The following is a 27,737-nucleotide window of genomic DNA, read 5'->3' as shown; positions in this document are numbered from 1 at the left end:
TGTGTCTTCCAGGTGGTGCCTACTCTTCATTGTGTGTCACCCAGGTGGTGCCTGTCCTTCACTATGTATCATCCAGGTGCTGCCTGCTCTTCATTGTATGTCACGCAGATGATGCCTGCTCTTTACTGTGTGTCATCCAGGTGGTGCCTGCTCTTCACTGTATGTCACCCATGTGGTGCCTGCTCTTCACTGTGTGTCACCCAGGTGGTGCCTACTCTTCACTGTGTGTCACACAGGTGGTTCCTGCTCTTCACTGTATATCACCCAGGTGGTGCCTGCTCTTTACTGTGTGTCACCCAGGTAGTGCCTGCTCTTCTCTGTGTGTCACCCAGGTGGTGCCTGCTCTTCTCTGTATGTCACCAAGATGGTGCCTGCTCTTCACTGTGTGTCACCCAGGTAGTGCCAGCTCTTCACTGTATGTCACCCATGTTGTGCCTGCTCCTCACTGTGTGTCACTCAGATGGTGCCTGCTCTTCACTGTGTGCCAGCCAGGTGATGCCTGCTCTTCACTGTGTGTCACCCAGGTGGTGCCTGCTCTTCACTGCATATCACCCAGGTGGTGCCTGCTCTTCACTGTATATCACCCTGGTGGTGACTGCTTTTCACTGTGTGTCACCCAGGTTGTGCCTGCTCTTCACTGTGTGTCACCCAGGGGGTGCCTGCTCTTCACTGTATAACACCCAGGTGGTGCCTGCTCTACACTGTGCGTCTCTCATGTGTTGCCTGCTCTTCACTGTGTGTCACCCAAATAGTGCCTGCTCTTCACTGTGTGTCACCCAGGTGGTGCCTGCTCTTCATTGTGTGTCACCCAGGGGGTGCCTGCTTTTCACTGTTTATCACCCAGGTGGTGCCTGCTCTTCACCTTGTGTCACCTAGGTGGTGCCTGCTCTTCACTGTATATCACCCAGGTGGTGCCTGCTCTTCACTGTGTGTCACCCAGGTGGTGCCTGCTCTTCACTGTATAAAACCAAGGTGGTGCCTGCTCTTCACTGTTTGTTACCCAGGTGGTGCCTGTTCTTCACTGTGTGTTACCCAGATGGTGCCTGCTCTTCATTGTATGTCACCCAGATGGTGCCTGCTCTTCACTGTATATCATTCAGGTAGTGCCTGCTCTTCACTGTGTTTCACCCAGGGGGTGCCTGCTCTTCACTGTATATCAACCAGGTGATGCCTGCTCTTCACTGTGTGTCACCCAGATGGTGCCTGCTCTTCACAGTATATCACCCAGGTGTGGTGCCTGTTCTTCACTGTGTGTCACCCAGGGGGTGCCTGCTCTTCACTGTATATCACTAGGTGGTGCCTGCCCTTCACTGTGTGTCATCCAGGTGGTGCCTGCTCTTCACTGTATGTCACCCCAGATGGTGCCTGCTCTTCACTGTGTGTCACCCAGGTGGTGCCTGCTCTTCATTGTATGTCACCCAGGTGGTGCCTGCTCTTCACTGTATATCACCCAGGTGGTGCCTGCTCTTCACTGTATGTCATCAAGGTAGTGCCTGCTCTTTTCTGTGCGTCATCCAGGTGGTGCCTTCTCTTCACTGTATATCACCAGGTGGTGCCTGCTCTTCACTGTGTGTCACCTAGATGGTGCCTGCTCTTCACTGTATGTCACCAAGGAGGTGCCTGCTGTTTTCTGTGCATCACCCAGGTGGTGCCTTCTCTTCACTGTGTATCACCCAGGTGGTGCCTGCTCTTCACTCTGTGTCACCCAGGTGGTGCCTGCTCTTCACTCTGTGTCACCCAGATGGTGCCTGCTCTTCACTGTGTGTCACTCAGGTGGTGCCTGGTCTTCACTCTGTGTCACCCAGGTGGTGTCTGCTCTTCACTGTGTGTCTTTAAGTATCAGAGTCTGTTTGTTGCTGTGGTTTTACAGAAGTACCAGCCCGCAACATCTCAATCAATTCAGTTATGCTTGTGTACCTCATTTTCACCTTCTCTGAGAAGCTCTTTTCTTTGCCCTAGGCTCTGTTGTCTTCCTTTTCAACCTCTGCCTCCAGACTGCTCACATCCTTTCCCAGTCCACATTTATTATATCGTTTTCTCTCTCCAAGCCTGTCTGCTTCCCCTTTGTCTCTTCATCCAATGTCAGTCCCTTACTCACTTCCAGACTCTTTTCTTTAAGCTCTGTTCTAATAACCTGCTTCTATGACTTATTAGTTCCATACCTGCATGTCACCCTGGTGCATACTTCTCAACCTCTTACAGTAAGAAATCTGGACAAAGCCATAAGTAAAAGTGGGATAAAGGCCCAAAAAAATAGGGACAATTTTAGATATTGCTCTAAAAAACTTAGAATGTTGATAGAATAACAGGTTTTGCATTAGCATGAATTTTCTGAAGGATACGAAGTCCAAAACTCAAATGTCTGTCTTTATTTTCTAACTTCGGTCTTTAAAGATTTACCACTTATTTGACAGAAAACCACAATTTTATGAAAAACAGACCAAAAATACGAGGCAAAAATCTGGACATTCTGCGAAAATTTGTACAGTTGAGAGGTATGCCCAAGTGGTGCCTGCTCTTCACCGTGTGTCACCCTGGTGGTGCCTGCTCTTCACTGTGTGTCACCCTGGTGGTGCCTGCTCTTCACTGTATATCACCTAAGTGGTGCCTGCTCTTCACTGTGTGTCACCCGTCACCCAGGTGGTGCCTGCTCTTCACTGTGTGTCACCCAGGTGGAGCCTGCTTGTCATTGTGTATCACCCAGGTGGTGCCTACTCTTCACTGTGTGTCACGCAGGTGGTGCCGGCTCTTCACTGTGTGTCACCCAGGTGGTGTCTGCTCTTCACTGTATATCACCCAGGTGGTGCCTGCTCTTCACTGTATGTCACCCAGGTGGTGCCTGCTCTTCATTGTGTGTCACCCAGGTGGTGCCTGCTCTTCACTGTGTGTCATGCAGGTGGTGCCTGCTCTTCATGTGTGTCACCCAGGTGGTGCCTGTTCTTCACTGTATATCACCCGGGTGGTGCCTGCTCTTCACTGTATGTCACTCAGGTGGTGCCTGCTCTTCACTGTGTGTCACACAGGTGGTGCCTGCTCTTCACTGTATATCACCCATGTGGTGCCTGCTCTTCACTGTATATCACCCACATGGTGCCTGCTCTTCACTGTGTGCCACCCAGGTGGTGCTTACTCTTCATTGTATGTCACCCAGGTAGTGCCTGCTCTTCACTGTGTGTCACCCAGGTGGTGCCTGCACTTCACTGTATATCACCCAGGTGGTGCCTGCTCTTCACTGAATATCATGCAAGTGGTGCCTGCTCTTCACTGTATGTCACCCAGGTGATGCCTGCTCTTCACTGTGTGTCACCCAGGTGGTGCCTGCTCTTCACTGTGTGTCACCCAGGTCATGCCTGCTCTTCACTGTATATCACCCAGGTGGTGCCTGCTCTTCACTGTATATCACCCAGGTGGTGCCTGCTCTTTACTGTGTGTCACCTAGGTAGTGCCTGCTCTTCTCTGTGTGTCACCCAGGTGGTGCCTGTTCTTCACTGTGTGTCATTCAGATGGTGCTTGCTCTTCACTGTGTGTCACCCAGGTCATGCCTGCTCTTCACTGTATAGCACCCAGGTGGTGCCTGCTCTTCACTGTATATCACCCAGGTGGTGCCTGCTCTTTACTGTGTGTCACCTAGGTAGTGCCTGCTCTTCTCTTTGTGTCACCCAGGTGGTGCCTGCCCTTTACTGTGTGTCACCCAGGTGGTGCCTGCTCTTCAATGTATATCACCCAGGTAGTGCCTGCTCTTCACTGTGTGTCACCCAGGTGGTGCTTGCTTTTCTCTGTATGTCACCCAGGTGGCACCTGCTCTTCACTGTGTGTCTTCCAGGTGGTGCCTACTCTTCATTGTGTGTCACCCAGGTGGTGCCTGTCCTTCACTATGTATCATCCAGGTGCTGCCTGCTCTTCATTGTATGTCACGCAGATGATGCCTGCTCTTTACTGTGTGTCATCCAGGTGGTGCCTGCTCTTCACTGTATGTCACCCATGTGGTGCCTGCTCTTCACTGTGTGTCACCCAGGTGGTGCCTACTCTTCACTGTGTGTCACACAGGTGGTTCCTGCTCTTCACTGTATATCACCCAGGTGGTGCCTGCTCTTTACTGTGTGTCACCCAGGTAGTGCCTGCTCTTCTCTGTGTGTCACCCAGGTGGTGCCTGCTCTTCTCTGTATGTCACCAAGATGGTGCCTGCTCTTCACTGTGTGTCACCCAGGTAGTGCCAGCTCTTCACTGTATGTCACCCATGTTGTGCCTGCTCCTCACTGTGTGTCACTCAGATGGTGCCTGCTCTTCACTGTGTGTCAGCCAGGTGATGCCTGCTCTTCACTGTGTGTCACCCAGGTGGTGCCTGCTCTTCACTGCATATCACCCAGGTGGTGCCTGCTCTTCACTGTATATCACCCTGGTGGTGACTGCTTTTCACTGTGTGTCACCCAGGTTGTGCCTGCTCTTCACTGTGTGTCACCCAGGGGGTGCCTGCTCTTCACTGTATAACACCCAGGTGGTGCCTGCTCTACACTGTGCGTCTCTCATGTGTTGCCTGCTCTTCACTGTGTGTCACCCAAATAGTGCCTGCTCTTCACTGTGTGTCACCCAGGTGGTGCCTGCTCTTCATTGTGTGTCACCCAGGGGGTGCCTGCTTTTCACTGTTTATCACCCAGGTGGTGCCTGCTCTTCACCTTGTGTCACCTAGGTGGTGCCTGCTCTTCACTGTATATCACCCAGGTGGTGCCTGCTCTTCACTGTGTGTCACCCAGGTGGTGCCTGCTCTTCACTGTATAAAACCAAGGTGGTGCCTGCTCTTCACTGTTTGTTACCCAGGTGGTGCCTGTTCTTCACTGTGTGTTACCCAGATGGTGCCTGCTCTTCATTGTATGTCACCCAGATGGTGCCTGCTCTTCACTGTATATCATTCAGGTAGTGCCTGCTCTTCACTGTGTTTCACCCAGGGGGTGCCTGCTCTTCACTGTATATCAACCAGGTGATGCCTGCTCTTCACTGTGTGTCACCCAGATGGTGCCTGCTCTTCACAGTATATCACCCAGGTGTGGTGCCTGTTCTTCACTGTGTGTCACCCAGGGGGTGCCTGCTCTTCACTGTATATCACTAGGTGGTGCCTGCCCTTCACTGTGTGTCATCCAGGTGGTGCCTGCTCTTCACTGTATGTCACCCCAGATGGTGCCTGCTCTTCACTGTGTGTCACCCAGGTGGTGCCTGCTCTTCATTGTATGTCACCCAGGTGGTGCCTGCTCTTCACTGTATATCACCCAGGTGGTGCCTGCTCTTCACTGTATGTCATCAAGGTAGTGCCTGCTCTTTTCTGTGCGTCATCCAGGTGGTGCCTTCTCTTCACTGTATATCACCAGGTGGTGCCTGCTCTTCACTGTGTGTCACCTAGATGGTGCCTGCTCTTCACTCTGTGTCACCCAGGTGGTGCCTGCTCTTCACTCTGTGTCACCCAGATGGTGCCTGCTCTTCACTGTGTGTCACTCAGGTGGTGCCTGGTCTTCACTCTGTGTCACCCAGGTGGTGTCTGCTCTTCACTCTGTGTCACCCAGATGGTGCCTGCTCTTCACTGTGTGTGGTGGTCTCACTCTGTGTCACCCAGGTGGTGCTGCTCTTCCTCTGTGTCACCCACCCAGATGGTGCCTGCTCTTGTGTGTGTCACTCAGGTGGTGCCTGGTCTTCACTCTGTGTCACCCAGGTGGTGTCTGCTCTTCACTGTGTGTCTTTAAGTACCCAGTCCACATTTATTATTTTTCTCTCTTCAAGCCTGTCTGCTTCCCCTGTGCCTGCTCTTCACTGTGTGTCACTCAGGTGGTGCCTGGTCTTCACTCTGTGTCACCCAGGTGCCTGCCTGCTCTTCTCTGTGTGTCACCCAGGTGGTGCCTGTTCTTCACTGTGTGTCACTCAGATGGTGCTTGCTCTTCACTGTGTGTCACCCAGGTCATGCCTGCTCTTCACTGTATAGCACCCAGGTGGTGCCTGCTCTTCACTGTATATCACCCAGGTGGTGCCTGCTCTTTACTGTGTGTCACCTAGGTAGTGCCTGCTCTTCTCTGTGTGTCACCCAGGTGGTGCCTGCCCTTTACTGTGTGTCACCCAGGTGGTGCCTGCTCTTCAATGTATATCACCCAGGTAGTGCCTGCTCTTCACTGTGTGTCACCCAGGTGGTGCTTGCTTTTCTCTGTATGTCACCCAGGTGGCACCTGCTCTTCACTGTGTGTCTTCCAGGTGGTGCCTACTCTTCATTGTGTGTCACCCAGGTGGTGCCTGTCCTTCACTATGTATCATCCAGGTGCTGTCTGCTCTTCATTGTATGTCACGCAGATGATGCCTGCTCTTTACTGTGTGTCATCCAGGTGGTGCCTGCTCTTCACTGTATGTCACCCATGTGGTGCCTGCTCTTCACTGTGTGTCACCCAGGTGGTGCCTACTCTTCACTGTGTGTCACACAGGTGGTTCCTGCTCTTCACTGTATATCACCCAGGTGGTGCCTGCTCTTTACTGTGTGTCACCCAGGTAGTGCCTGCTCTTCTCTGTGTGTCACCCAGGTGGTGCCTGCTCTTCTCTGTATGTCACCAAGATGGTGCCTGCTCTTCACTGTGTGTCACCCAGGTAGTGCCAGCTCTTCACTGTATGTCACCCATGTTGTGCCTGCTCCTCACTGTGTGTCACTCAGATGGTGCCTGCTCTTCACTGTGTGTCAGCCAGGTGATGCCTGCTCTTCACTGTGTGTCACCCAGGTGGTGCCTGCTCTTCACTGCATATCACCCAGGTGGTGCCTGCTCTTCACTGTATATCACCCTGGTGGTGACTGCTTTTCACTGTGTGTCACCCAGGTTGTGCCTGCTCTTCACTGTGTGTCACCCAGGGGGTGCCTGCTCTTCACTGTATAACACCCAGGTGGTGCCTGCTCTACACTGTCGTCTCTCATGTGTTGCCTGCTCTTCACTGTGTGTCACCCAAATAGTGCCTGCTCTTCACTGTGTGTCACCCAGGTGGTGCCTGCTCTTCATTGTGTGTCACCCAGGGGGTGCCTGCTTTTCACTGTTTATCACCCAGGTGGTGCCTGCTCTTCACCTTGTGTCACCTAGGTGGTGCCTGCTCTTCACTGTATATCACCCAGGTGGTGCCTGCTCTTCACTGTGTGTCACCCAGGTGGTGCCTGCTCTTCACTGTATAAAACCAAGGTGGTGCCTGCTCTTCACTGTTTGTTACCCAGGTGGTGCCTGTTCTTCACTGTGTGTTACCCAGATGGTGCCTGCTCTTCATTGTATGTCACCCAGATGGTGCCTGCTCTTCACTGTATATCATTCAGGTAGTGCCTGCTCTTCACTGTGTTTCACCCAGGGGGTGCCTGCTCTTCACTGTATATCAACCAGGTGATGCCTGCTCTTCACTGTGTGTCACCCAGATGGTGCCTGCTCTTCACAGTATATCACCCAGGTGTGGTGCCTGTTCTTCACTGTGTGTCACCCAGGGGGTGCCTGCTCTTCACTGTATATCACTAGGTGGTGCCTGCCCTTCACTGTGTGTCATCCAGGTGGTGCCTGCTCTTCACTGTATGTCACCCCAGATGGTGCCTGCTCTTCACTGTGTGTCACCCAGGTGGTGCCTGCTCTTCATTGTATGTCACCCAGGTGGTGCCTGCTCTTCACTGTATATCACCCAGGTGGTGCCTGCTCTTCACTGTATGTCATCAAGGTAGTGCCTGCTCTTTTCTGTGCGTCATCCAGGTGGTGCCTTCTCTTCACTGTATATCACCAGGTGGTGCCTGCTCTTCACTGTGTGTCACCTAGATGGTGCCTGCTCTTCACTGTATGTCACCAAGGAGGTGCCTGCTGTTTTCTGTGCATCACCCAGGTGGTGCCTTCTCTTCACTGTGTATCACCCAGGTGGTGCCTGCTCTTCACTCTGTGTCACCCAGGTGGTGCCTGCTCTTCACTCTGTGTCACCCAGATGGTGCCTGCTCTTCACTGTGTGTCACTCAGGTGGTGCCTGGTCTTCACTCTGTGTCACCCAGGTGGTGTCTGCTCTTCACTGTGTGTCTTTAAGTATCAGAGTCTGTTTGTTGCTGTGGTTTTACAGAAGTACCAGCCCGCAACATCTCAATCAATTCAGTTATGCTTGTGTACCTCATTTTCACCTTCTCTGAGAAGCTCTTTTCTTTGCCCTAGGCTCTGTTGTCTTCCTTTTCAACCTCTGCCTCCAGACTGCTCACATCCTTTCCCAGTCCACATTTATTATATCGTTTTCTCTCTCCAAGCCTGTCTGCTTCCCCTTTGTCTCTTCATCCAATGTCAGTCCCTTACTCACTTCCAGACTCTTTTCTTTAAGCTCTGTTCTAATAACCTGCTTCTATGACTTATTAGTTCCATACCTGTCTGCCTTCCATTTCCTCCTGAGAATATGTTTTGCCGCGACTCCTGATGCATCCTCCATAGAGCTAGTTTATTCACATCATCATTTATCTTAATTTCTACCATAATCACCTGATCTCCTTTTCCAAGGCACCTGTTCTCCTACAAGTCAAACATCCTCCAACCTACTAAACAGCTCTCCCCTGACAAACAGTTCACAGCTCACTGAAACATACTGATCAACAAAATACAGTAAATAACATAAGCCTGTCTGCCAAGGGCAATAACGGTTGTATGAGGATTTCCTGTACATATAGATGATATAACACTATACAATGCCATATGCCATTTGCTGTTTGCATTCTGAATTTACTGCACATTTTTCGCATTAAAGCTGACATTCACAGTGCCATAATATCTCACACTTTCTCACTTTGCTCAGTATTATTAGTGCCTAATCAATATTAGGCATACACGGAATCAAACTGAAGGCTATACATATATTTTCTTGGGATACAGTAGAATGATAAGAAGTTTCACCTCAGAAATAAACACAATTCAAGATGATTGTATAAGATAATTAGCATAATGCAAGATTCATTCAGTAATAATATTAACTAAAGTTATACTAAGGGCTAAAGAGATCCAAAGTACCCCCGTAAAGTTGATGTGGAACTGTGAATTTGGATGGCTTCAGAAACAACTACTGAAATTCCCTTGCTGATTTTATAGTGTCGAGTCATTAGTTTGCTTGTGAGAAACCAGAACTGACAAAATAAAAACACAGTGTAAGAAATTATAACTCATTTACAATATAAACCCACCAAAAGCATGCAGTCTCTTGTCTTAATACTATGTGTGGGTGTCGCTGAGCTTACATGGCTAAAGGACAGGTCCACCCTCACCTCCTTTTACAGGTAGGTAATGACAATACATCATACACCAGCTCATTTCTGGCATTAAATATAGACTACTGACCAGGTATACCTCACTTAAACTCTGAGAAAATTCATCTCTAAGAAAGTTAAGCCGCAGACAGTTTGACTTAAATGAGGAGGAAAAACTTTTAGCAAATGTCAGCAAACTATGGAATATTTAAACAGCTACAGATGATTTCTTACCTTGGTATAGTGGAACTGCATAGGGTCATCAGTGGACAGAGAGACTACCAGGCCTTTACTATGGAAATCCAACAAAGGGTTCTTAGCATACTCCAGGAAAAGGCTGTTATTACTCAGAGGTGACATAGCTATTGGGATCTGTGTTAAGTAGTACAGGTACTGCAGAACAGGACTCTAAAAGGAAAGAAATAAATCAGTGTACACTTACAAAAATGAACAGCTTGAGTTAAAGAAACACATGGAGGAGGCTGAACTCAATCAGTAATGTAAACAATATGTCTCAGTACCAATTCCAAGCATAGGAACTGAGTTTTGGGATACCTTCAGGCCATGTTGGCAATGGAGGCATAAGACGGCTCTTTTTTTGGATATGAAGACCACGGTATACTAGCAGTTTCTTGCTGTCTTACAAGAAAATGTGACCTGACAGGATAATATGCAAATACAGAAATGCATGCAGCTGCAATGTGTGTACATGTATGTATGTATGTATGTATGTATGTATGCACGTATGTGTATAGCAGGGCTAGCCACCCAGAGGTGTAAACCTCGGTTCTAGATGATTGTCACTGTTGAAGTGACACTCCAACCCCATGTGCGAAAATGGGAAAAGGTGTTCTGGATGAATATATATATATATATATAAATATATATACATACATACACATACACACACACTTTCAAGCAGGGGCTCTGAAACTCATATAACCAAGAGGGTTGCATGAGAGACTAGTACACTCAGCACTTATCTAAGTGCTGCAAATCACCAATACAAAACAGAAAGGTAAACAGTGTAGCTAGGAATATAATGTAGCATTTTTTCACCCAGGATTATGTAATCTGAGTACTGCTAGAGATTTGAGGACCACCCAGAAAGGCTGTCAGCTCTGCAGAAGTGCAGAGAATGCAGGAGAAAACACAATGGCTGGCAAAGTTATGTGGCACCCATGCAGGTCCTGATCTGTGACCTTTTACATCTGTCTGTCTCAGAAATACTGGTTTACAGTAAATAATTTGAGAAATTAACAGGAAAGGGACTTACAGAGCACTACAAATGCTTCCCAGGAATGGAGCTGTGATTAAAAACAAACGCGGACAGACACTTCACCATAATAACTAAATGCAATGGTATTCAATAAACAGTACATACAAGTCAAACCCCTCGTGTGTTGACTGAATTGCATTTTCTATTCTGGAATGCAGGAACTACTCACTAATTTTTGTTAAAACTGTTTTATGGGGGTGCTTTAGCTCAGAGCCATCATTTATTAGCTGTCTCCATAATTTATTAAATTATAGATAAAGCTTTGTGTCTCAGGCCTCTGAGGACCCAATAAAATAAAGAAGAGAGAGAGGAGGTAAGAAGTAAGTGTGTGTGTGTGTGTGTGTGTGTGTGTGTGTGTGTGTGTGTGTGTGTGTGTGTGCGTGTGTGTGCGTGTGTGTGCGTGTGTGTGCGTGTCTGTGTGTGTGTGTGTGTGTGTGTGTTAAAAATCAGAATAAGAAGGAAACTGCAGTGTTGTAAACTCCATATCCTTAGTATTTAGCTCACATTTAAATTTGTTCATATAATTTACTGGGTAAAAGATGGACTTGGTATCATACATATTGACAAGGGAGCCCAGTTCTGTAGCATAGAGGGATGATGTCCTGAATATGACCCAGGTAAGCCAAATCTGACTAGTGGCTGGTGAGCTGGAAGACCCTGGCAGGGGAGGAGAGGACTAAATGGCTTACACCAGCTTCCAGATCCTGTGAGACAGAAATGGTGGTCACATTTAGCCAAACGTCACATGGTTGAAGGATGGGGAGGGATGTGAATATGCTGTTCTCTGTAACTGATAACAGCCATTGTACGTGTGCATTTGTATGTGAGCACACACCCACTAGGATACGGTGACTGGCAGGAAACAGGGTACAGAAAAAAATATAGTGACAAGGAATAACATGTCTTGAGTATTTCCTGTTTAAGCATTTTTCCCCTGAACAATTGTTGCCTGATTGACACAGGCCACAATAAGTATAGATATCTACAGCTTACCTTCTTTAAGTTCAGGCCATGAGAAATGTTGTCAGCAGTCATGAATGCTGCCAGTAAGTGAGTGACAGCTCCAGCCTCGCCACAGTGGGGACGGAACAAGAACGTGTTCAAACCTCGTTGTCTGCAGCAGAAACATGATGATAGCACTGTTATTATGTGACCTGATACTTTAAAGGACATCTCATTCAGAGTTTAATCAGCTTAACTACCATTATAGACACAGGCAAAATCAGCCCTTCTTAAGGCCAGTAGACACAGGTATGCATTCATAACCCATTCCTCATTCTTGGTGATTTTATACACATACATATATTCCCGTGTGTGTTGATATGATTTTTTGTATACACACACACACACACACACACACACACACACACACACACACACACACACACACACACACACACACACACACACACACACACACACACATATACAGTTCAGTTATTAATTTTCAGTCAAACGTTTACATTACACACACACAAGATGAAGCAGTTTCAGTTGCTCTGATGCATGCCTTTGAGTTTTAAGATATATGTTTTGTCAAGAATTTCATACATACTCACTGACAAATGAAAATTTCCATGGAAATGTAATTATTTTATTAATTTAAAAAGTCATGTAGTAGTAGAGTTGTTTTATTCACTGGGAAGAACCATGTATGTTTTATACCAAATATCTTACACAGGCTTGGCTAAAATCTGAACATGCAGTGGTATAGTTTTCTTAACCTGGATAATCCATCTCTGAATGGAATGCTAGGTTTGGAGATGGTGTTGTTTTGTTACACCCCAATCAGTCTAAGGCTTGACATTACAGACTGGAGAGCCAAAGTTTCTAATGTAATTTTTTTTACTTTTCAGTGTTTTATTTTATCTTACTCAGCTTACTTACTGAGATCTGCCTTCCATCTAGAACTGTAAAGAATGGTAAAAATTGTTTAGATTGTAAAATCACAGAATTGCAATATGCAGGGATCGTTCCACTTTATTTTAATGTGCATTGGAAGCATGCAGGGACAGAGTTACCAATCAAGTTGCAAGTTCAGAACTACTAGAACATATCCTCATAGTGGGATGGGTTTTCTAAACAGGATCTTTACAAGACCCAAGAAGTTTCAGAAGTAAAATGTAATGTTTACCATGTGCACTGATTTATGATCTGGTTAATTTGGAGCAAAATGTAAGAACTGAAACACCACATAACGCGTGCACTCAAGTCACTTCACAACAAGTACAAATACAACTCTGTCATTGTCCATGTTGGAGTGAAAGACTTGAGACGTACCTCCCTGGACTACATGAAAAGAGACATGGAAGAGCTCTCGGATCATGTGGCCCAGCCAGGTATGACCCTAGCCCTGAGTAGCATCCTGCCTTCACCCAGAATGATACCACAGTATAAGGACAAAATGATTGACTTCAACAATTGGCTAAGCTTCTGGTGTCATTCAAAGGGGATCCAGTATCTATCTGCCAGGGAAGACATGATCGACAAACCACGATGCTTTGCCATAGATGGTCTGCACCTGTCACCTCTAGGATTCAGGTTATTGGCTAAGGCTCTTGCCACACCTATAGTGCCTTTTTTAGGCAAGGTTCAAAGGACAAAACCACCACTGTAACAGATACAAGCATGCAAAATCTGAAGGTAATGCTACTCAATGCTAGAAGTCTAAACCTCAAAATGCACTCTCTCGAGGCACTCCTAAAAATGGAGAACATTGATATCTGTGCAGTAACTGAGACCTGTTTCAAGGCTCCAGAGAGCACCCCTGCAATACCAGGCTACAACTCTTACTACACTTTTCGGCCACCAAACCAAGACCGAAACACTAAAGGTGGAGGAGTGTCCATATTCACCAAGGATATTCACACCTCCAGGCTAGTTGCCCAACACAATGCATCTGAAATTCTCCAGGTGCAACTAACACTAGGTAAGACTGCAATCCAAACTGTAGCTTGCTACAGATCCCCCACCATGCCCCAAGATTCTCACTACACCTTTCTAAACATACTGGAAAATATTAAGATACAACCAAACACCCTAATACTGGGTGATTTCAACTACCCTGCCATTAACTGGGAAAACTACTTGGGTACCAACACCTTTTCCCAACGGTTCTTGGAATTCATAAATCAACTAATCCATTTCCCACCAGGGGCTCCAATATCCTAGACCTGGTCATTACCAACATGGGAGATAGATGTTCCACACCAGTGGTCACCCCCCCATTGGTCAGGTCTGACCATAAGTAAATCACCCTTGACATCCACATCCCACTCCCACCCCCCCACCCCCAGTAAGGAAACCTCTGTAAAAAACTTCTCCAAAGCCAACTTCATGCTACTCAAGTCAGAAGTGACAAACTTCATGACACCCATGCAGACGGGATCTGAAAGTTCGACTGCTGAATCCTACACTAAGGCATTGTACAAGCACATCCACTCGTGCATGAATCGTGCCATCCCAAATAGAACCAAGATGCTCTCCTCCAAAAAAAGGAAGCCAATCTGGTGGTCCCCTCCCATAAACAAACTATACAAGAGAAGGAATAAACTGTTGCAGAAAAGAGGAAAATCCCCAGATGCAAAAAACTCCCTTACCAGCCTCGGTAAGAAGCTGAGATCCCTCATAAAATCCTCCTTCCATAAACAAACTATACAACAGAAGGAAGAAACTGTTGCAGAAAAGAGGAAAATCCCAGGATGCAAAACACTCCCTTACCAGCCTCAGTAAGAAGCTGAGATCCCTCATAAAATCCTCCAAAGCTAGTTACAAAAATAAAATTGCCAAATATTCCAAAGACAACCAAAAGGCATTCTATAGTTATGTCAAGAATCTAAATGGCAATGCTCAGATCTGCTCTGAGCTACAACAGAATGGCATTAAATATACTGATCCCAAGGATATTGCCAATATCCTGGCAGATAAATTTAGTGCCAACTTCACCCCCTAAAGGGCCCATCTCAATACCAAAATATTGCCAAATTCCGGTAATCACGACCACACGGGTAAAAACTGCACTCTCCAAAGCTAAGAATACAGCATCCATGAGACTAGATGACATCCTGGGCTGTGTTCTACGTGAACTATAAAATGAACTGGCACCTCACCTAAGTGTCATGTTTAATCATAGCCTCACCCCAGGCGTTGTACCCACTGAGTGGCGCACAGTTACAGTTATCCCACCCACAAGGGGGATCCACCTTGGATCCCAGGAACTACCGGTCTATCAGTCTGATGAGCCTGAACTGCAAGGGCATGGAACACGTTATCATGGAATTTATAAACAAGGACATTGGCAACCTTCAAACACTGGACCCCATATAGTTTGTTTTCGTGAAGGGCCGATCTTGTCTCCTGAACCTGATTGACTTCTTTGAATCAGTCTCCAGAGGTGTGGACGAGGGTAAGGCGGTCGTCACAGCCTATCTGGACCTCACCAAGGCCTTCAACACCATCTCCCAGTCTGGAATCATAGATAAACTTACTAAGCTGGGCATAAATCCCTATGTCACCCGATGGGTTGCCAACTGGCTTACTGACAGAACTCAGACTGTAAAAGCAGCTGACTCCAAATCTAACTCCAGACAAGTGAGAAGTGGCATACCTCAGGGTTCAGTCCTGGGACTGCTCTTGTTTGGCATCTACTTCTCTGAAGTACAGGCCAATGCTAAGGGACTCTGGCTAACAAAGTTTGCAGATGACTGCAAACTTGGAGCCATTATTGAATCCCCAAATGATGTAGATATTCTACAAAATGGCCTTACGGAAACAGATGTTTGGTGCCAGAGCCATGGGCTCAAGCTTAATGCCAAGAAATGCATAGTTATCCCCTTTGGGAAAAACCATGTACCCATGAATTACCACATAGGTGCAGTACACTAAACATGGAAAGTGTGATGACAGACTTCGGGACACAGGTGGAAAGTGGTCTCACCTTCGATAACCACATCGCCACAACAGTCAGGAAATCCTTCTATGTGGCATACCTCATCACTAAGGGCTTTTCATCCAGAAAAAAGAGAGTCATTGTCCCACTGTACTCATCCCTCATTTGACCCATTATAGAGTACAACACCCCGTTTAGTATGTACCTCACAAGACATCTGTAACAGCTGGAAAGGCTGCAGAAATACCTCACTAAAAGAATCACAGGCCTAAAGCAGATGCCTTATGCTGACCGTCTAAAAAAATTCCAGCTATACTCTATGGCATATCGCCTACTCAGAGGTGATCTTTGCTTAACATACAAGGCCATGTCAAACCCTGAGCTGTTGGACATGCTACACTTAAAGAAATCCCAGTCCCTCAGAGCCATAAACTCCAGGGATCTAAACCTTGTCATCACAATGAACAAAACATGCTGGAGGGATAGGTTCCTGACTCAGAGACTCCCCATACTCTGGACTAGACTGTCCATACATGTCAAGTAGAGCGCCTCTTTGGCCTTCTTCAAAAGGAACCTTGACGATTGGATGGGAGATATGAAATTCACCCTGGGGAATCATGTCAGTTTCCCTGCCAGACAGGTGTCCAGGGAAGTAACTATTGTGGGAAGAAATATCCAGGGAATTGTTATGGCTAGGCTTGTATAGGCACTAGGGCCAATAGCCTGGTACCAATCTATGAACCTATGAATCTATGAACTAAGATCCCAGGGAGGAGAAACAAGCTTCCTATGAATGTCTAATCTTTCTCACTGTAGCACTATTAACACCACACACAAGCCTGTCTTTTATTAATTCATCTTTCAAGTCACCAAATCTGCAGGCTTTAACCTTGTTTCTCAAGTCAGTGATATAAGCTGCAAAGGTTTCACCTGGCTTTTGTTCTCTTGTATAAAAGAAGTGCCTCTCTAATGTAACATTTGTCTGGGGGTTGAACATTTCTCTAAATTTACGTTTTAAGCACTCAGGGTCCTCCTTTGATTCGGCCAGTACCACAATATGGCAGTTTTCTCCTTCTCCTGCATATACTGCTGGTGCATACATAAATAAATGCTCTCTTTCAATAGCTTCTGACCCAGCTAAGTTAAGCAAAATGAATGCCCTTGTACATGCTTCTTTGTCAGAAAAAGCTGCTTGTATGAAAATATCGTATTTCTGCTCAAATACCCCCCAATTCTCTGCTATATTATGATCAAACACGACTGGACCTGGTCTGCGACATGCCTCTGCCATATCAACACACAGTAGTAAAGGTGCTTAAAATTATGTACAATTATACGCACAAATATATATGCCAGAACTTTATGCCAGTACTTGTAATTATTCCCAATAGCACAAAAAACTCTTTAAAATAACTGTACTTTGCCAAATAAGTCTCCGTAGCACAAGAACACTCTGAAATCACTGTACTTTGTGAAACCACTCCTTATCAGTGTAAGAAATACTTTGAAATGACTGTACTTTGTGAATAAACTGTACATGGCAGAAGAAGCTCAGAGTAAGAAACACTTTGAGATGAATGCACTTTGCAAATAAATTGTACACAGCACAAGAACCTTTCAAAATGGCTGTACTTTGAAAAATAACTCTGCACAGTGTAAGAAACACTCTGAAATGGCAGCTTTCTGTGAATAAATGCACACTGCACAAGAAACTTTTCAAAATGGCTGTACTTTAACTGCACTTTGCAATACAACTGTACTTTGTACACAACAGACTTTTTAAATAATTACACCATAATAAAGCACACACTCTGCAAATCCTTTGCACACTCTGAGATACTTCAAACAACTCCAGTTATATTTTGAATGGCTTTGGTCAATGCGAAATAGTAGTTTGTGCCCAAACATGGTCTTTTACTAGAAAAAGCATGCAGTTGCCTTGCTCTTTAAGCTTAATTTGCCCTTTTTTGTACTCGTTATGCCCCTTTGATCTCTTATCATGTTCATTATATTTTTCTTCTGCCCGTTTTACTTTAAGCATGCTCATTATGCAAACCAAAGGTAATTCTGAGCCCCGTATGAATATCTCTGCTAGTTTTATCAAATATCATAGTTTCAAACATTGCATTTAATTAATAATGTAGTTTGTGGCTTTTGTTTGATTAATGTGTTATGTTACTCATTTGATTAATAATGTGTCTTGTGCTTTATAAATGAGCAGTTTCATTGTCTTTGCCAAATAAATCATTTGTGCAGTTTTCTTTACCTTTAGCTCATTTCTGGCCCTTTTTCATTTGTCTGAGCTCCGTTTCACTCAACCTGCTTTGTCTGCCTTCACCGTCAACTCTGCACCTTATGGCTTGAAGAAGTTGTTCTTTTAATCCCGGTTCTGGCACCATGCGGCTCGTTTGGTCAGGATAAAACAGACGAACATTTGTGGGTTCAGTTCAAGCAGCTGAATTACACACAAATGCATCAGAAATGAAGCTTTGTAACTTAAACTTAAATAAACTTATAAACACACTGACTACCACATTCATACATGTTAACTTTCTGGCTGTTCTCTCAAAATGCCACTGCTGCTTGGATGTGCTCAGTATTTATATGCATGTGCTACATCTGGAAATGCTTCTTAAAGGTACATACACATGCTCTGATCTATAAAGCACAAAGAAACATCCACTTCCAAGAAAATGAGAGGGTATTCACCTTCCACACCAGAGGACCTGGAACTCTGGTACAAAACAGATGAACTTGTCTGTTCAGAGGTGAGGCAAAAAGATCCACTTGAGGAGTACTCAACCGGTGGATAATGACCAGAAACACATCCCTGGGAAGCATCCATTTGTGTAACTGAGTTAAGAACCTGCTCAGAGTGTTTGCCACAATGTTCTGATCGAAAGGGATATAAACTGCATGAAGAGTCACTTGATACTTGACAACAGGATCCCATACCAGAAGTGCCAACTAGCAAAGAAGATAAGATCTCATTTCTCCCTGTTTGTTGATATACCACATCATTGTGGCATTGTCTGTGAACACCTCAAGAGGCTGTGCAGAGAAAAGAGGTACTGAAAGGCCAGAAGACCTCTCATCTCTTTGACATTGATGTGCTCCCTCTGCTGATGAGGCAACCACACCCCCTGTACCTTTAGGCAGCCAAATGTTGCCCCCCATCCCTTGTCTGAAGCATCTGTGAACAATTCCTGAGAGGGAAGAGGGGGGATGAAAAGAGATCCCTGTATTCAGAGACAACTGCTGAATCCACCAGAGAAGTTCCTCTCTGAGGCAAGGAAGAAGAGGAACTACAAAATCTAGAGGATGTGCATGTTGAAGCCACACTGACATCAGAAACCACGAAAATTTTCTCATGTGAAGTTCAGCCAAAGGGAGCATCAGAATGGTTGATGCCATGAAACCCAGAGCTCTCAGAAATTCCCTGGCAGTAATGGAAGCCAGAGGAAAAAGAGTGTGAAAGAAAGAAATGAGAGTTAAGGCTTTCGGAGGAGACAGGGATGCAAGTATTGGCACTATCTGAATCCTGCAACCCAGAAAAACATGACTCTGAGGAGGAGTCAGGGAAGACTTTTTGAAATGTATAGTGAACCCCAGGTTCTGAAGAAGGGAAACAGCAAAATGAAGATTTTTGCAAAAGGGTCTGTGGAGAGGACACCTGAATCAGCAGGTCATCTAAGTAAGGAAAATGTAGATCTCTTGAAGCCTGCAAAAAACAATCACAGGAGCTGGACATTTGGTGAACACCCTTGGGACAGTAGAAAGACCAAAGGGCAAAGCAGAAAACTGAAAATGCCAGGAAGCAACAGAGAAATGCAAAAGCTTCCTGAAAAGAGGATGGATCGGCATATGGAGATAAGCACCTTTGTGAGTCAGAGATACCATATAGGCTTGAGGAAGCAAGAGAGGAAACAGAATCTGAAGGGATAACATCTGAAAGGAAGACACTTTTAGAAAATTGTTTAGATGAGAGAGGTCTAGAATTGGTCTCCAAGTGCCCTCTTTTCTGGACACTAGAAACAGTCTTGAATAGAACCCCTTCCCCCTTTGGGTCACAGGCACCTCTTGAATAGTGCCCTGAGTCACGAGATTTTGAAGAACCTCTGGGAAAAAGGGAAGCCATTCCAGAGGATTTAAATAATCCCCCATTGCACCCTATAGTGGATGCAGGTTATTCCTAGACATAATGTATAGCTAAATATGCTGATACACAGGTGAAGGATAAAGTATTTAACTTAGATTATTTATGCTGTGATTTTTTTGTCAAAAGTTAATAATGTGGGGGCATCCATGATGGGTATTGATGATATAGTATTCATCAATGTAGATAAAGATTTATTTACATGTATCCCACAACAACTAGGGATACAATGGTTCACTGAATTCTTCACGGATTTGGTCCCAATAGGCAACATAGAATTAACACTTTGTCCCATTTGTTAGAAATTGTGTTAACTAATAATTACATTTTCCATGGTGGCCATTACTTTAAACAAATCAAAGGAGTGGCAATGGGGTCCCCTGTGGGCCCCTTGTATGCTAATGTAGTTATGGCTGTCTGGGAAGAAAAATATTTGTTTTCATCTGAATATATGGCTTATGTTAAGTTATACACACGTTTTTTGGATGATTTATTTTTCATATGGAATGGGCCAATAGAGATAATAACAGAATTTATACAGTATATTAATCAGAGTATTGATTTTTTGTTTTTTTCACATGAAATTGGAATTGAACAAACTTCTTACTTAGATGTATTCATTTGTAAGGATTATGAATGGAGATGTTTAAAATCTGGCATATTTAGCAAGAAAACATATTCTAATAAATTCTTGCATTTTTCCAGTAATCATCCATATCATGTAAAGAAAGCAGTCATAAAGGGCCAGATGGTACAAGCAGTCAGGATGGTGACAGATGTGGATGAATTTAAGGAGGAATGTAGTTTTATTGGAAGAATGTTTCTGAATAGGAAATACCCAGAAAAGTTCATTGATAAAAATAACCAAAGAGGTGGTGGATAAAAGATTACGAGGGATATATAAGCCTTTATTGAGATTTGGTATAGATGAAGTATATGACTATGAGGGAGGGGAAAGTGTTAATAATAATTAGACCCCCTCAGAAGTTGAATACTAATAATAACAAGGCATCCCACAACATCAATATGGACCTATGTAGTGGTTCAAGAGAGAAATTAAGTTTTATTACAACTTACACGAATGATAGTGAAAACATTTTTTATATAATGTGTAAAAATTGGTCCCTTATTATAGGGGATAAGGAATAAAATACTGTTCTGGGTGGTCGGCCCTATGCAGTATATAAGAAAGATAATAATTTAAAAGATTGATGTAACACCAATTCTCATTCTCTTACTAAGATAAAAGGGAAAATGAGGAAGTGCAATACGTGTAGCCAGTGTGTTAACATTCTTGAATGTGGTGAAATTATGTTGGGTGGGATGACTATTGATATCCCAGGTTATTTTAATTATAATACCAAGGGAGTTATATATGTAGCTAAGTGCTTAGATTGATCTTCTTACTACATAGGAAAAACTGAACATAAAATTAAGCAACATATATATGAACATCTTTACAATATTAATAAATTAAAGAACACTAATGCACTTTATAAGCATATAGAAAAGAACCAAGGTCATAGCTTTGTTTTTTTAGTATTGGAACAAGTTAAAGTAGGTCCTAGGGGAAGCCCATGGAAAATCACACTGGAAACCAGAGAATACTGGTGGCAAACATATTTAAATGCTGGAAAATTTCCAGGGTTAAATTAAACTATTTCTATTGCTAGTGTTTTAAAAATGAAGTCCTATAATCGATAAAATGATTTTTAATTATGTAATTATTTAATTGGTTTAACAATTGTCAATTAATTAATTAATTAATGAGGTTTTGTATATAAGGGAGTGTATTGTGATGGCTCTTTGATGAAGGCTGGTGTTACACTTATGCTTACCTTGGATTTTACTTTAATTTTATTAAACTTGGATCGTGCTTGGAGCTGTTGGCTTGGTTTTTATTAGTTGAAATTGTATTTGGTTCTTTAGAATAGTAACTAGAGGTTGGTGGTCAGTCTCAATCTGAATAGCATGACCACAAATATAATCATGAAACTTAGAACATGCAAATACTATTGCCAAAAGCTCCTTCTCAATCTGAGCATACTGCATCTCAATTTGGGTTAGTATTCTAGATGCATAGGCTACTGGCCTGCCCTCTTGAAGTATAACTGTGCTAAGACCAAATTTTAAAGCATCACAGGAAAGAACAACTGGTTTGTTTGCATCATAGTATCTTAATGTAGGTGGGGTGGCAATTTTCTGCTTAAGGTTTTCAAATGCCTTCTGGTGCTGTTCCAACTATGACCATACAACATTTCTGTGCTTTAGCTCTCTTAAAGGTGCTGTCAACTCACTGAAGTCTGGTATAAACTTGACTAAGTAGTTGACTATGCCTAGAAAATGTTGTAGAGCTTGTACATTATCTGGCACTGACATCTCAAGAACAGCTGGGCCAGGTCTCAAACCTGTACTTGTGAACAAATGCCCTTAGAAACTCACTTCTGAAAGTCTGAATTTGCACTTCAGAGGACTGAGCTTCAAGTTTACTTCATGTGCTCTATCTAGAACTTTCTTGAGGTTTCTATCATGCTCTGCTTCACCACTGCCTCCAACCAACGAAATAATCTACTATTATGGCACAAGGATAACCCAATAAAATTTGCTCCATTGCATACTGAAAAACTTCACTTGCAGAATTTATTCCAAATGGTATCCTTAGGAGTCTGTATCGGCCAAAGAGAGTATCAAAAGTAGTTAGACATGAAGATTTGTGATCAAGCATCACTTGCCAAAACCAAGTCTTTGCATCCAAGACAGAGAAAACAATGGCACTTAGTATTAAGGCTGTCTCCTGTTCGACTGTGCACATTGGATGATACGATCTTTTTAATGCTTTCTTCAGATCTCTTGGGTCAATACATATTCTGATTTCATCCAAGCCTTTTTTGTGAGCTGCTACCATAGACGATACCCATTCAGTTCTGTGATTGGACACATCACACCTTGCTGCACCATTTTATCCAACTGAGTTTTAACCTTATCCTGCATAGTTACCGGAACTCTTCTTGCTGGTCTGACTATGGCAGTGACCTCTGGGTCTAACTTCATGGAATACTCAACTAGAAGTTTGACTAACTTGTCATCAAAAACATCAGCATACTCTGAGAAAATGGCTTCTGAAAAATTAGAACGTGGAAATGCACTTACATGATGGACTTCTTTAGCAAAAGAAAGCAGATTCATTTTTAAACTATCTTTGAGACCCAGTAAAGATTGCACTGGTCTGCGGACTACATAGAATAAAAGGTTGTAACAGTTCTCAGCCAAATAACATGAAAGTATCACTGAACCTTTGGTTTGAATTTCTTAACCTCCATAAGCAAGAAGTCTCTCGCTACTGGCCACATTGAGTTGCTCATTACTTCTCACTTTAGCAAATGTGCCTGTTGATATAACATTACACTTTGAACCAGTGTCTACTTTAAGGCCTGTGGAGTTTCCAGTAATTTGGACAGTACAAAACACCTTGCTTCTTGTTAATAAGTTCACTCCATCAACTCTTTCATCAAGCACTGATACACCATCTACTGTAGATAGAAACCTGTCTGTTTCAGGGACGTCGGGAGGCATAAGCGCTGTACTGATTTCAGTACAACTTCTTTAGAAGAGGGGGTAGCTTTTTAAACAGCGTTGCTCCTTTAAGGATGCTGGGCGCTAGAACCATAGAGCTGAGCTCACATCACATCCAGCTGCTGGGTGCCAGAAACATAGAGCTGAGCTCACATCATGTCATGTCCAGCTGGCTGCGAGCGGGAAATGTATAGCAGGGGCAATGGATTATCGTCGTCATGTCCAGTTGGCTGCGAGCGGGAAATGTGCGCAAATGGATTATCATTGGGACAATCGAGGCTGTGAGCGGGAAATGTGCACAAATGGATTATCGTTGGGGCAATCGGGTGAACGATATTATCAGGAAAGCAATGGAGTGTGTGTGTGTGTGTGTGTGTGTGTGTGTGTGTGTGTGTGAATGGATTATCATTGGGGCAATTGGGTGAACAAGATGCATTGCTGATACTGTACTGTGTTGTAAAGGGGGGTGGACGATGTAGTCCTTTTTGGCGAAGATATCTAGTAATAACTATAAACCTGTTATCAGTTTGCCATCCATTCCCTATTGCAATATTACTAGTGTATCATTTTTTAATGCAACATAGGCAATTTATTCCTCAAGGGCAACAGGCACTTTATTTGTAGATGAAACAATGAAATATAAAGTTTGCTAGCAGCAACCTCTTCATTAGTTACAGATTTTTTTAATGTGGAATTATTTAGATGGCTTTTACTAGTTCAGAGATTATGCATATTTACTGATACTGGTGGACTGTAGAAGTTTGAGTAGACTTTTATGATGGAAATGTTCTGAATTGGGCTGTTTTGTCATTATTGGTGCATGCATTTTGTTACAGATTTTTTTAATGTGGAATTATGTAGATGGCTTTTACTAGTTCAGAGATTTTGCATATTTACTGATACTGGTGGACTGTAGAAGTTTGAATAGACTTTTATGATGGAAATGTTCTGAATTGGGCTTTGTCATTATTGGTGCATGCATTTTGTTTAATTGTTTACTGGAAAAATGTTCAAAACAATAAATTTAAAACGCGCTCTAACAACTATACTGTATTGTACAAGGAATATAATTTAATACAATCAGGGAGGTGTATCATGTGCAAGGGGCCTATGATTTGAAAACAGCCCAAAGTTAATCTTTATCTGCCATTGGCAAAATGTATTTTCTATGAATGTGGATTTCAATGCTGTTTCAATGAATGTGAGTTTCAAGGGCAGAGAAGTTTTAATGCTAAGTCTAGTTTCATTGTGAGACTGCATTGCTTTGTTTAACAGATATTTATTGGTGTTCATGTAAAATGCAAAATAAAACTTTTCTGGCAAATTATTTAGGAATGAAGTCACTAAATAATGACAGACATTAAGTTTCAGATGTCATAACCTTGAGAAAAATGCATGCTAAAGACCTGTTATTCTATCAACTGTCAAGTTTATACAAGATCAATTTTTAGTACTGTTTGTATGTTCCCCCAATATATTTGGCCTTGTCAGATTTCCTGCATTAAGAGGTTGAGAGGTACGTGCAAATAAATCGCTTTATAGAATTAGGAATATTTAAACCTCTCAACTGTCCCCAATTTTGGCTCAAAATGTTGCTGTCCCCCTAATAATCCCTCCGCAAAATAGCAATTTTGGAAGAAAACGTGGAGGGTTTACAATTATAAATAACTGTAATGATCAGAGTTATGCATTATTTTTATTTCAGAAATGCATGTAGATTCTCTAATTTTGTCAGCTGCTCAGGTTAACAGTGCACATATAAAAATGGTGTCCCTTCTTTGACAGGTTCCCAGCTGTATTGTCTTGCAATTTTATATTTTTGCATCACATTTTTGGTCTGTTTTTCATAAAATTGTGGTTTTCTGGCAAATTAGTGGCAAATCATTAAAGATTGAAGTTAGAAAATAATGGCAGACATTTGAGTTTCAGATTTCATACTCTTCAAAAATTCATACTAATGGAAGGCCTACTACTATTCTATTATCTTTCTAAGTTTATAAGAGCAATATTTAAAAAAAATTTCCTTATTTTTGGGCCTTTGTTTCAGTTTTATTTATGGGTTTGTTGCTCTAAGAGGTTGAGAGGTATTTGTGTGTGTGTGTGTGTGTGTATGTGAGAGAGGTAGGTAGGTAGCATACCTCTCAACTGTCCAAATTTTGCAGAATGTCCAGATTTTTGCCCCGTATTTTTTGTCTGTTCCTCATAAATTTTGTGATTTTCTAGAAAATCATTGAAGGCTAAAGTTGCTAAATAATGACAGACATTTGAGTTTCAGACTTCATGTCCTTTAGAAAAATTAATACTAGCACAAATCCTGTTATTCTAGCAACTTTCTCATACTAGCACAAATCCTGTTATTCTAGCAACTTTCTTAGTTCATGAGAGCATTATTTAATATCTGTCCCTGTTTATTTTAGGCTTTGTCCATATTTCTTGCACTAAGAGGTAGTTAGGGGTGTGTGTGTGAATGAAACACCCTAGTTAGGGGTAGCAGGTGGTTAGTAATTTACTCAAGCTCAAAACCTGTACCTTAGAGAAAACAAAAGCATGACTCCTCTACCCCAACTACCATGCTGCATTTTTCAAAGAACTGACTTTCAGGTTCATTTTCAATTCAAGGAACCGAGTTTGAATGAATCTATATTATATTACTGAAGAGGCATTACAGCGAATGCCTCTTCATCGACACTAAAAGAGTGAACTGTGAATTACGAGAATGGCTGTAGCTTGGCTGGGGAGGGGGGTAGCAGTTTGAGAGCTGTGAGTACAAATTTGAAAATCCTAGCTACACCCCTGGTCTGTTTCAGCTCTATTTGATCAACTTGCTTCTTTGTGTGACTTTTCTTTACAACTGTGTGAAGTTTACTTGATTTACAAAACTTTTGAAAGTGGTTCCAGTTTTTACAGTTGTAGCATTGCTGACCATATGCTAAGCACTTCACTCTTCTAGACTCATGATTTGCACCACAACTGTGACAGTTAACAGCAAAGCTGGTCTTGGGTTTTGCTGATTCATACTTGTACTGCACTGAGCTGGAGCATGTTCCTTTCATAGAATTTGCTGGAAAGCTACATGTCTTCCCTCGAAATCTCGTAGCTGCCATATGCCTGGGCCTCCTTTTGTCTGCCACGTGTTGCATGCTATCTACATTTGCTCTGGAGCCAACTAAACTCATGCTCTTGTCACTTGCAAGCATACTTGTGTGCTTTTCTGTCACCTCATGGATTTGACAAATCTCAATGGCTTTACTCAACATTAAATCACTGTCATGAAGCAGAATCTTTCTCACAGCAGCACTGTTAATACCTGTCCTTTATCAGCTCATATTTTAAGTCACCAAACCAACACATTTTAGCACTTTTTCTCAGGTCAGATATATAAGCTGCAAATGTTTCTCCTGGTTTCTGATCTCTCGTGTAAAACAAATGCCTCTGTAATATAATATTTGTCTGAGGTTTACACATTTCTCTGAACATGCGTTTCAAACACTCAGGGTCCTCCTTTGATTCAACCTGTACAACAATATGACGATTTTCACCTTATCCTTCATATACTGCAGGTGCATTCACAAATGAATGCTCTCTTTCTATGGCCACTGACCCAGGTACGTTTAGCAAAATGAATTCCCTGGTGTGTGCATCTCTATCTGCATAAGCTGCTTGTATGAAAACATCGTACTCTTGCTCAAATATTCTCCAGTTCTCTGCAAAATTTTGATCAAACACAAGTGGTAGGGGTTTTCAAAACAAATCTGCCATATTAACACACACCAGTGAAGGAGTTTGCAAATAAGCACAAACATACACTCATGCACATATGCCAGAACCTTATGCCATATTTGTAACTGAATTTATTTCTTTTGGGCTTTTTGAAATAATGCTAATGAATGAACTTGTAGTATCTTTGAATAATTGGACTTTGCAAAATAAACTTCTCGGGCAGTTTAACACTCTTTTAATATCACTTGAAAGGCTAAATGCTAAAGTCATTTATCACCATTTTGCCAAAGTCATTTATCATCATTTTAAGAAACATCTCAAACAACTTCACGATGTGAGGGAAATAAACTCTTGGGCACTGTAATATTCTTGTAATATTGTTTTGCAAGAAATCATCTCTTGTCAGTGTAAGACACATATCAAACAACTGCACGATGTGAATAAACTGGACTACTCTTGCCCAAAACTCAAGGAGTGCCCATAGCTACGCCATCACATTGCCTATAAATATCATTGTCAAACATGAACACATTGTTTTCCAAGACTATTTCTAAAAAATGTGTTATTAAATCAATTAGAGTGTCAGAGTATTCACTATGATTCTTCAAATAGGAACTAACAAAAGTCATTCCTAATGCATTCGGAATTACTGTAAAGAGTGATTGTACATCTAAAGTAACCAGAATTAAATTTTCTATAGATGTACAATCCTTCAAATTATCATATAAATCTGTTAAGAATTGCTTTGAATCACGTAACACATGTGAATTAGTGTCTAAGATACATCTTAGGTGTTTTTCAATAAAAACTGATAAGTGTTCAGTCACCCAACCACTTCCACCCATTTTAACATTTTAACATTATTTTAAAATTGTTC

The 27,737-nt window shown here is 43.0% G+C and overlaps 1 protein-coding gene across 1 annotated transcript in view; it reads right to left on the bottom strand.

The window, feature by feature from the left end:
• AMPD1 (adenosine monophosphate deaminase 1) overlaps nucleotides 1–27,737 on the bottom strand; it is a 238,292-nt gene that overhangs the window by 16,947 nt on the left and 193,608 nt on the right. The window contains exons 12-13 of the mRNA XM_044076719.1: nucleotides 11,517–11,637; nucleotides 9,479–9,652 (exon numbers count right to left, since the gene is read on the bottom strand). Coding sequence (XP_043932654.1) covers nucleotides 9,479–9,652; nucleotides 11,517–11,637 — 295 coding nt within the window. The remainder of the gene's footprint in view (nucleotides 1–9,478; nucleotides 9,653–11,516; nucleotides 11,638–27,737) is intronic.

The sequence above is a fragment of the Protopterus annectens genome, chromosome 7.part0, assembly GCF_019279795.1.
Source record: "Protopterus annectens isolate FY-2018-M chromosome 7.part0, PAN1.0, whole genome shotgun sequence".
Taxonomy (NCBI): Eukaryota; Metazoa; Chordata; order Ceratodontiformes; family Protopteridae; genus Protopterus; species Protopterus annectens.
This window is presented reverse-complemented; position numbering and strand designations above follow the sequence as displayed.